The sequence below is a fragment of the Acanthaster planci genome, linkage group LG04 (assembly GCF_054643075.1).
Source record: "Acanthaster planci isolate LZ-2023a linkage group LG04, COTS_SCS, whole genome shotgun sequence".
Taxonomy (NCBI): Eukaryota; Metazoa; Echinodermata; class Asteroidea; order Valvatida; family Acanthasteridae; genus Acanthaster; species Acanthaster planci.
This window is the reverse complement of record NC_141780.1, coordinates 95,214-105,973: the sequence shown is the minus strand read 5'-3', so window position 1 is coordinate 105,973 and position 10,760 is coordinate 95,214. Positions and strand designations below refer to the sequence as shown.

The 10,760-nt window shown below is 38.1% G+C and overlaps 2 protein-coding genes across 14 annotated transcripts in view; one reads left to right on the top strand and one right to left on the bottom strand.

Moving 5' to 3' along the window:
* Positions 1-591: 591 nt before the first annotated feature.
* Positions 592-10,113, top strand: hemk1 (HemK methyltransferase family member 1). 4 transcript variants are annotated; one of them, XM_022254349.2, is made up of 10 exons: positions 593-862; positions 1,099-1,307; positions 1,509-2,167; positions 2,468-2,559; positions 2,663-2,756; positions 3,460-3,573; positions 5,146-5,210; positions 5,529-5,687; positions 6,538-6,747; positions 6,902-10,113. In XM_022254349.2, the coding sequence occupies exons 3-10, from the start codon at positions 1,649-1,651 to the stop codon at positions 6,936-6,938; spliced, it is 1,290 nt and encodes a 429-aa protein (XP_022110041.1). In that variant the 5' UTR covers positions 593-862; positions 1,099-1,307; positions 1,509-1,648; the 3' UTR covers positions 6,939-10,113. The 4 variants fall into 4 exon arrangements, with proteins under 4 accessions (XP_086991315.1, XP_022110041.1, XP_022110038.1 ...); XM_022254346.2 differs by lacking the exon at positions 1,099-1,307; XM_022254350.2 differs by lacking the exons at positions 593-862; positions 1,099-1,307 and adding an exon at positions 914-935.
* LOC110989750 (orphan steroid hormone receptor 2-like) overlaps positions 7,382-10,760 on the bottom strand; it is a 23,105-nt gene continuing 19,726 nt past the window's right edge. For all 10 annotated transcript variants that reach the window (XM_022254337.2, XM_022254341.2, XM_022254340.2 and 7 more), the window contains one exon: positions 7,382-10,677. In XM_022254337.2, the coding sequence (XP_022110029.1) occupies positions 10,388-10,677 (290 nt within the window). In that variant the 3' untranslated portion in view covers positions 7,382-10,387. The remainder of the gene's footprint in view (positions 10,678-10,760) is intronic.

The window sequence follows — 10,760 nt, the reverse complement described above, 5'->3', positions numbered from 1 at the left end:
TCGACAGAGCCCACCGCGGTGAACTATAAGTTTGCAGACCACTAATTCAAGTGAGAGTTTCTTGCCAGCTCGTTAGCATGAAATTGCCCCTCCCCGTATCTTTTGAAAAAGGAGATTGTTTGGCCCCCAAAATGGTGCGATTATGTAAATCCTTGCCAGGATCAACTCCCTGGGTCTTTGAGCTTTCATATGAGAGTAGAATGGCTAAAAACTACGTTGAAAAATAGTCCTAAGTGTCCCAAAAAGTTGAGGGTTGCCACTTGAAAAATGGCTGCAATCAGACTTTGGAAAAATCACTTTTTTTGGGGGGGGGGGTAATTTTGTTTTGTGGGCATTTATGGAAATAATTAAAAATGTAATTGGTTAACCCACCAAAAATGAAAAGAAATTGAAAGATTAGTGACCAGACAAGAATTTCATTTGTGTATCAGAAATGTCAGGGATGTTGGCGTGCATGTTATTTGGCCATGAAGAGTGCTGATTTTACACAGTTTTCTATGGGGGCTTGAATTAGTGGACTGTACCCACATAACGGGGGGGGGGACCTCCACGCATGTCCTGCTGCTATTCATGCGATACCTCGGCTGTACGCGTCGCAAGGTGGCGCTTCTGGCACATGCTGGTACATGGTACGCGTTACGCGAAAGATCTCGTCAATTATTATTGCATTGTCGGATTGTATTCCGTCCTATCCTTGGTCCTCGTGCTCGCGCGATCGCGATATCAATCGCACGTGTGGTAAGCTTCAGGCTGAAGTCTAATACCGACATGTAAGGACGTATTCAGTCCTTAGACGGTTGGCTGCTAGTTGTTTTTCAGGCCGGCTACTGCTGCTCAGCGTAGTCTTCTGTTCTGGTTCAAGGTTCGCAGTACTATATTATAGGCCTAGTTCCATCACTTCACACCCTGTGCGCAAACCCTACAGTTTTCTATAAGTAGGCATAAATTCTAATCAACTTTTTAGGACGTTACCATTTTCTGATCCTTCTACTGTGCTAGTGCAAGTACATGATGTACAACTACTACATTTGGGGGCTCTTTCCCAACTCCCCAGTGCCCCCCCCCCCCAGTAATTATGCCACTGTTTGCCTTTCCCAGGGTCACGAGTCCCAAGCTGCCAAGCAAGGCTTCAGTATCTGAAACAGAGCTGGGCTTTCCGAGCTGAGGCTCATATGTCGATACATACAATGTTATGCCACATCACTGAGTGACTGAAGCAAGTTTTTTGGGCACAAATGAGTACAATGCCAAATTTAACTTGGAGTATGAGGAGTACTGGGAATTGCCATCCTTAAAAACACTTTGAAGTAAGCATACATGTAGGCCTATACAGAAAATTGGAAATGGCCCAGTTTGTCTGTAATATTTTATTGCTAATGTAGCAAACAGGGCACAAGAATGTCTTCTTACATTAAAAAAATGACACAAATGGAACAAGATAAAATGACAAAATATAGATTTCTTGGTAACAGATTAATTATTTTGAAAATGTGCTTTGTTTCTTTCAGGTATTGTCTTCACTGGATGAAAGAAGTTCACAAAGCAAATTGCACGAAGTGTACAGGTGTATACACATACTTTTGGAGAACAGTCAAAACCATTGCAGGAAAAAGTTCATTATTTCCTTTCAAAGAAAAAAGTTGAGATCATGATAGGCCCATTGAAGTTGTTCACACTGAATTCTGTCATTTCCAACTGTAAAAGAACAATTGTGTACATTGATTCTCTACCAGTAACCAGATGTTCAAAGAGGCTACATTTTAACATAAAAGGATGTTGGAGGTGGATGCATGGAATTTCTTGTCAAGGAAATGATTCGTCTACAGAGATCTTGCATTCCAAAGTTCGTCTACCATTATATTCTCAGAATAAAATTTATGAACTGAAAAAAATCCATCAAAATGTCAAGAGGTACATTAGGACACCTACATGTATTACACAAACATTTTCAACATCTGTGACTTTGCAAAATGACGAAGAGGAATGCTCGACCCAAAGTAGCAAGATACCAGGAACCAACCCTGAACAAGGTGGACCGACCTTATCTGAATGTTGCTCTCCACAAGCTGCAGTCTGTTGGTGGAGTGCATCATTTTCTGAGGGGGGTGTTCCTGAGGCAGAGATTTCTGCCAAATTTATTGTGGCTCATGCACTTGGATATAAACAGGTAAGCCAAAATTGTAATTGTACAGTAATCAAATTATTATCATAACTTGATTTGGTACAGCTCTATACAGTTGAAAGAACAGATGGTATGTGGCTAAGCGTTTTTCTATGTTTTAAGGGGAGCTTGCCATACATGGTGCTGTATGGCAGTATTTTTCTTCTCACCACTCACCTGTGAAAAGATGTAGGGGGGGTCAGACAATTCAGCCTTCACATGCTGCTCAACATTTCCATGTGAATTTGTTCATTATTCTGTTGAGATGCATCTTTGTACATGTACGTGTATTTTATTCACCAACAGTTGCATGAGTTGACCAGTTCACGCCTTGCAAAACCACTAACACAAGCTGAGCTTGATCTTATAAACAGACTTTGCACTAAGAGAATGCAAAGGTAAGTTTGATGAGATAAATGCTTCCCCCACCTAAAATGTAACATGCTTCTCTATTACAACAGGTTAAATTTTAAGTGTGGTATAAATCATTGTTTTTTGCAGGATTCCTGTACAGTACATCGTTGGTGACTGGGACTTCCATGACTTAACGCTGTTAGTCAGACCACCAGTTTTCATACCGAGACCAGAAACCGAGGTAAGAGGTATTATGATGACATTTAAAGTTTTTTATTTGAAGTTTTACAAACTATCTCTTATGTGTGTGGTTTTGGAAAGAATTGGAGGGTACTCAACGTTACAGACAGTATGCTCTGTCTGTTGTCAGGAGTCCACCGAGATTCCAATGGTGAAGCAGCTAATATAAAGTGAAGCCCTAAGTACTCTGTAACTTCTTGAAATATAAGCCCTTGGAAATAAACTCTTTACAGCTCTTCCAAAGAGACTGTACTTCTATTTTTCTGTACATCTCTGTTTATTGGTTTGTTTTTGTTTTGTGCCCTTCATCTGAATTGGCCCGTTTTATTTTTGCTGTGTGATCTGTTGCTAGTTGTCAAGTTTTTGTTTTAATAAGGCATTACTGCGCAAGACTTTGTTCAATATTCCTCAATATTTGCCCCATTTTTCATTTGTGTCTCACTTAACTATTGTATTTTTCAAAAAGTTCTGTTTATCAACCCTCAAACTGTGCTTTGTGTATGGAAATAAATGTTAAGTGAATAAATGTAGTCTACAGGAACACAAATTGCCTGCATATGCAGTAAATTGCACATAAAGTCATAAACCATTGCATCTAACGGTTTTTTGTTAATGTGTCCTGCGACTTAGACTGTTACAGAGGATTGTGTCAACCCTTTTGAAGAATGAAAATTTAAACTACACACTGGGAGATTTTTTCACAGATGCTCGTTGATATCATCTTGGGACACTATTCAGAGGAAGAGGAACTTCATTTTCTTGAGATTGGATGTGGTTGTGGTGCAATAACGTTATCACTTCTTTTTGAGCTGCCTTTGGTAAGCAGTTACTAAGCAAGTATGACTGATTCAATTTGATAACACTCTTGCTCATAGCTTCCTAGTTCAGTAGCCAATTTCATGATACGTGGCATAACTTTGAACCATGTGTAAGCCTTGTGCTGTAAATTTATGCTCTATCTGTGTGTACATATATGTACATTCGATTTCACAAAAGGTGTGGCCGCCACGTTTTAATAATATTAAATTTCTTGGATGATACCGGCTTTTATGACTACTGTGCTACATAATTTTTCATATAATTTGCAAATGAGTCCACACACGTAGGGGCTGGGGGGCCAATGGCCCCCCTGAAAATATAGTGGGGGGGGCCAGGCCCCCCTTAAAAAGTTTTGAGTTAAAAAGTTAGAGTGGATAGTAGTTGTAGCAGTGTGTGATAATTTTACTCAGATTACAGTGGAAAATAGAAATTTTAGGATTACTTTCAATTGAGATCTTGCAGTCCCATTTCGTGCAGTACGCAAGTGAGCCGCATTGCTGGTCATGTCGATGTCTAAAACAGGCTTCTAGAGCTCAAGGCTAGCTTTATTTTCTTGGTGTCTCCAATGGAGCAAAGCCATAGATCTAGCTCTAGACAACAGATTTGGATGCAGCTGGTGGCCTTTTCTACATTATTTTAATTTCTTCCTATTATTTCTAACCTCCCGAGGCTCCACTACAGTCTCCACGTAGAAGTTAAATCCCACAATGACACACCCTCAAATAAACATGTTTTTTCGAAATCACCCAAAGTTTATTCCCGAAATCAATTTATAAGAGAGAGCATCTCTGAATGGGATATAGCCATCACTTTTTATCCAAAAATTGAAATATCCGCAAGCTTCTTCCTTTGAATGTTTTATTAGTTGAGGCAAAGGAAGATTGTGTTCACTGTGACCACTCATTTTTGGGGGTTTCCTCAAGTAAATAAAAGTTGAAACACATCCCCATACTATTTTAAACTTAAAGATTTAAAGCTTGTCCCTGTCCATAAGTTAGTGATGTCATCTAAGGCAAAGCCTTAACATAACAGTTGGTTTGTGCACAGAAAATAAAGAATATTTTTCTTTTCAAAATGAGTGTTTAGACTTTCCAATACTTATTTAGGTTGACCACCTTTTCCTTTGGCAAAATTTGGGTTCTTGATTTTGTTACGTTTAATGCTTTTGTGAAACACTTTTCCTGTTATGATTTTACAAAATATCACCTTCATAATGTGCATTTTAAGATACATGTATGTCATTTTTGAAAATTTAATTATTATATCAGATCTTACTATAATTAATTTATCTTTAATGCTAAAATTTCAAAATATCGATTGCTCAAAATATGTTCCAGTGAAGCTTATGTATCATGCACTACAGAGCACAAAATCTTACAAAATTTTCCCGACCCCACACCGTACAGGTTTTGCGCTACGCGCTCACAATCACATGCCTTGGACTCCCCTCCAAGAAATTTCATTTTCTGCCCCCCCCGGTAGAATCATCTTCCTATGTGCCTGTGGGTCGAAAATGTATAGTTTAAAGTTTGAGAAATTATGCAATTTGTAAACCTTTTTAATCTATGTAGGCCCATGTGACTGCTGTTGATTGCAGTGAAGAGGCTGTTCTGCTGATGCTGGAAAATGCTAAAAGGTATATAATGTACCATGAATGGTGCAAATAATGCATGGGATTTCCAAAGTTAGGTTATTTAACAAGTTAACAATAACTTTTGATGGTGAAGGCACTTGACAATGTTTTCTTACATCAGCATCAAGCAATAAATAAAAGAAAAAATTCAAGTCACATGAGTAAATGGCCTACTTCGGTTGTGATGAAAATGGTTACATCATCAATAGATAAAAGTTATCACTTATTCTTACACTTTTTGCCACTTATGGTAAAATAGTTGTTATCATGGTACATAATGAATCCCTGTTCAAAAGATAGAAAAATTATGTTTTCATGCAGGCTAGGAGTACAGGCCAGACTGACTGTACACTGTGCTACTGTCACATCAGATCTGCCCGAGTGTCTAAAAGGAAAGAGAGACTCATTTGATGCCATTATCAGCAACCCTCCTTACATAGCAACCCAAGACATGCAGCAACTACAACCAGAAATCAAACTGCAAGTGTATTATTTTTGAAGTTTCGCAGAAAAGGAAAACTGTTTCGCTAATCGGCCAGCTTTATTTTTCATACTTAATTGTTTGAGCAAGTGGAGTATGTTGACGAGTCTCATTGCAAGTCAAGCATTGATATAGAATGGGATGAATGGTGATACTGTCTTTGTGATAGTTCCTTGAATTCAGCATGTACTTTTAACTAACACTAAACTGGACAGCAAAAGAAACTTACCACTTCTGTCAAAGGCCACACATAAAAATTCACACCATCGAAATAAACACTTTTTGTACACAGGTATGCTGCAATACCCCTTACTAATCACATGCCCAAAAGCAAGTGATTTGACATGCACAGCAACTTGGTTACCAAATCGAAAGTCACACAATGTAACAGAATGAGCTGTGAGTTTTACGCAGAAATCAATGTCACAGGACGAAATAAAGAAGTCACAATCATTACTTTTTCAATAATGTGTAAACATAGTAAGGATGGCATCCCTATACAGAAACCGCTCATACAGATTATTTGGACAAAACAGGTGTTCACTTTGTCATTATTTGTTTAAAATGTTGTCCATTCATGGGTCATTTTTGCTTGGTGGAGAGTGCTTTTGTGTGCCACTTTTGATTCAGTAACCAAGTTGCTGTGCATGTCAATTTCTTCTTTGTTATAAAGATAATCACTTGCTTTTGGGCATGTGATTAGTAAGGGGTATTGCAGCATAGCTGTGTACAAAAATAGTGTATTTCTGTGGGGTGAATTTTTATGTGCGGCCTTTGACAGAAGTGGCAAGTTTCTTTCGCTGTCCAGTATAGATAACTGGTGGTTAGTTTTCGCTTTTTTGTTTCCAGGTATGAAGATTTTCGAGCATTGTGTGGTGGTGCTGATGGTATGGCTCTTATTAAGGATATTCTCTGGAATTCACACCTCCTCCTGAAAACAGGGGGCTTTATTTGGCTGGAGACCGACTCAAGACATCCTGAAGCAATCAAAGCTTGGCTGGATAGTAACCTAGGGACAGGAGTGGAGTTCCTGAGAACTTTTCAGGATTATCATTACAGGTGGGTCATGCTATCTGCTATGTATAAATGTACAGAATGCAGCATACTGTATGGCCAAGCCAGCTGAAATTGCATGTAGCCCCAGAGTGAATCAGTAACCTTTTAAAATTTTATCACCACTTTAAACACTTCATCGAATGTTGCATCTTTGCAGACCCAGATTCTCACAGTTGAGGTATGGACCATGCTAGCTGTGATGAATGTCTCCAGATCAGGTTACTAAAGGAAACGTCTCAGCTAAGGTATCAAAGCGTACACCTGCTGTTGTGAATAAAGCATCAATGGTTTCCATGCATATTGTTTCTCTGAAAAGCCAGTGCATACATTATATTTTCATGGTCAGTGTTGTAGTTAAGACCTCCTGTTAGAAATCAAGTCAAAAGCCATTCAGTTGACTCACCCCAAAAAGCATTCCTTTGTTGTTCACCCTGGTACTTGTGAGTGGTCTTGCATCTCATGTTGTGAATGGTCTCAATGTAAAAATGTGTGAAACAATGGGATTCTCCAAAATGTTTGGACAAGGGTTGTTTGAGGAGGATGTTACTGTATGTTCCCATTGGTCAGAGTGGTCTAACTGTAGTCATGCTTGAACCTGCCCTGATAAACCTTTCACAAAATGACAGACAGGAATGCATTTACTTGTTTGGCAGCTGACTATGCAATAATTTTTATATTTAATCACATCAGAAACCTGGTAGCATTCACCTGTAGTGATTTCATGACACGCACATGTATATACATACTGATATAGGTGTACAGAGATAAGCTTGTACAGTGGGCTAGAAAAATGTACAAAGTTGACATCCTGGATGGTGTGCTTAGCACAAAGGTACATGAGTCACATTTACATTCAAACTAAATTCTGGTTAGTGCTCTCCTTGACAACTGTGATTGTGCACATATTTCGGAATATCCAAACTGGTAAACTAAAATAAAAATACAATTAAAATTTGAAGATTTTTGTTACATAAAAATGGTTAATTCATTGATGTTTGTTACCAACAATACCACCAGTTGTATGGGTTTAAATATACGCAAACAAAACCTATTCTCAGTTCATTATACTGAAAACACTGCAGTTGTGGACCTTGTATCCAATGAAACATCCCCCAACACAAACTGTTGTCAACTTTCCCAATAAACCATATAGCCATGCATTTTGAGCACTTTAATTATAAGTTTCACAACACATTCTTCACATTTCTCAAGAGCAACATTCACTTTAAAAACAATCTTAATCCACATTTTACATAATGATCCAAAACTGATGCCTGTTTGGTTTTGCTAATGCAGTATAAACAGTCAAACCTTTGTCACTCTTGATAAATTCTGCAGAGTACAGCAGGTTTGTCTTTTGACTGTTTATGTTAATCCCCCTAATTGACATGAACAAAAAAGAATATGTAGCATGCATGCAATTCTGATTAATGAGGTGGGGAAAGCTTTTAGTTTACCTATGACATTTCTGAGTATAAACCACATTTTTCCTGTGCATTAACCCTAACACTCCTCAGTCCTCCAACAGGTGAAGGATTGAGGAGTGTTAGGGTTAAGGTTTTATTAACTGTGGTTGCAGAAATAACACAAGAATTGTTCATGAGGGAAGTTAACATATATAAGTTAAAAGCAAACTTGTGTTACACATGATAAAACAAGCAGGAACAGTTTAATTTGTGATATAGTATAAACAGTATTTGTGATGTATGTTATGAGCGACATGCAACTCAGCAAAGTTCATTGAAATTATCTGTGTCATCACCAAAATTGCAAGGCAACTCTGAAATCAAAACAAAACTGAAAAAAAAAAACGTGTCTTGTCAAATGGTGGAGAAAGGAATTGTGGTCAGAAGTATTTAGAACAAGTCTGCAGTAAAACTTTACACATGCTGTAACCAGAATGTCTGCTGGTTATTAACATGCAAAATAAAGTTACACACAAACTTTAAACAGGCAAAATAAGTACATGTTAACATGAATGTGTATACCAAATGAAAAGTTCACTTAATGCTACCCAGTGGGCATTGCTCACTGCTAAAAATCTGAACAATGCCGTGTAGCTAACCATTTGAACACTGTGCAAATCAAGACTATCCAGTAACAGCCTGAAGATCCCAGTACCACTGGAAAGTTGGCAGAGTATAAATAAAATGGACATTTTCAGACAGTAACAAGTTATTTCCCTTGACTGTACATACAACTAAGGTAAATAAATTCCACTCTGTTGCTGCAGAGGTTGCAGAGAAGATGGCATGAATCAGTTTAAATTTAAGACATCACTCATCTGTTTTGACCTCTTTCCTAATAAAGTGTACAAGGCACTCTTCCTCAAACCCTATCCCTGTCCCAAAAGGGTACAAAAGATGATGACCAATTGCCATTTTCACAGGTTCTGAAGGGCGTGTGTCCTGTATGTTAGGAAAAAATAAAACAAATTGCTAAGTCTTAATTTGCCAAATAAAACAAATTGCCAAATCTTAATTTGCCCAAGCACTGGAGTTAAGTTGTGTGTTGGATACATTTGAGAATACTCTAAAGGCATGAGAAAGGTTGACAACATCTGGTATTGGATCCCTGAATCTGAGGAAAAGTGTTGTCGACTTAAAATTACTTTAATCAGGTCACATAGTTGGCAAGGACCAACAACTTGCAATCTACCTACACAACTTGAAACCTATATAACACATATGCTACAAGTAACACCCATGTTTATTTTTTACAAGACAAATGCAGCTGGATACTATTAATCAATTTGCAGCGTTTTAGTGTTTAAAAATGCGCACATTTGATGTCCACAGTTAAAAGCAAATGAAAAAAATTGTAATCTACCTCTTTCCTAGAATGCCATCTTTAACATGTACTGTACAAGTCTTAAAGATTTAAAAAGGCATCCCCTTTCTGTGGTGAAGACAGAATTTAGGCCAAGTAAAGAAGGTCCTATAGCACTATTGTTTACATCTCACCAGCTTTATATACAGCAACAGAACAAAAAGATGTTCTATGTACAATAAAATAGTTTGATCCTCTTTCCATAGGATTTAGCTAAATAGTGCAGCTTTTGAGTGTAATGACCTGTATGAATTCTTGCAATGTTGTAAAAATTCAACCCCCCATATACCCCTGAATCCAAAACACAAACCAAAATGCACAATCTTTCAAGGTTGTTAAATATCAAATCTAACTGTTGGAGCCAAACACTCAAAATGATTCACTGACATTTAACATTTGCCAAAACTGTTTTGGGATGCATGTTGGCTGTGAATGTTGCAAGTCTTTTAACTTATTTTAAATTCTGCTATGAAAAAATTACTTCATGATTGTTTTGTTGCCCCTCAATGCCATACCAATAAAACACTTTGAAACAAGAAATGTTTATTCAATTTATGTACAATTTTTTATTAATTTGTACGAATTATCCATGTGGGCTTTTCCCCTCCAATATTGGATAATCCAACATGGCTGATGACAAAGGCTGGATGATATCAGTCATGCATCACCCATAAGCCCACATATTTTGGGGAGACTTAAGACATTCTTGTGGTTTGGAGCAGGAGAGAACCTTAAAATGACTGTCATGTAAAACAGAAGAATTCTCAAACAGTGTGGTCCATCATTACACCATCTGCAAGTGAAGCATTCCCTTTCACTGTCCAGAGCTGGTGGCTATTGTGATCTGGGCATTGTAATCTGTTGTCTCCATCCTCAGGATGTATGGGATGATGCTATCAATCTGAACATTACCAATCAGCCCAGCAAAGAAAAGCTCCTCCATGATGCCTGGATTGAGGAGTCGAAGGGCTGGAAGCCTAAGCAAGAGCTTGCCATAGCGATCTGGGTCACTGGGGTAGGTCTTGGCCTCATACTCCCGAAGCTCACTGATGGCTTTGTCCTGGAATTTCTCAATCTGTCGAGGGTTGACAAGGCCTGGATGATCTGTAATGCAACCATAGCAAAGACAGCCTGTCATAATATTTATGGAATTACTCTTATGATTTGATTTTAAGCTGGGAGTGAAA

Bases quoted from the DNA above. Each gene is read 5' to 3' on its own strand.
- hemk1 (XM_022254346.2), top strand. From the start codon at position 1,649: ATGATAGGCCCATTGAAGTTGTTCACACTGAATTCTGTCATTTCCAAC. The intron at 5,211-5,528 runs GTATATAATGTA...GTTTTCATGCAG, and splicing joins ATGCTGGAAAATGCTAAAAG to GCTAGGAGTACAGGCCAGAC. The intron at 5,688-6,537 runs GCAAGTGTATTA...TTTTGTTTCCAG, and splicing joins CTACAACCAGAAATCAAACT to GTATGAAGATTTTCGAGCAT.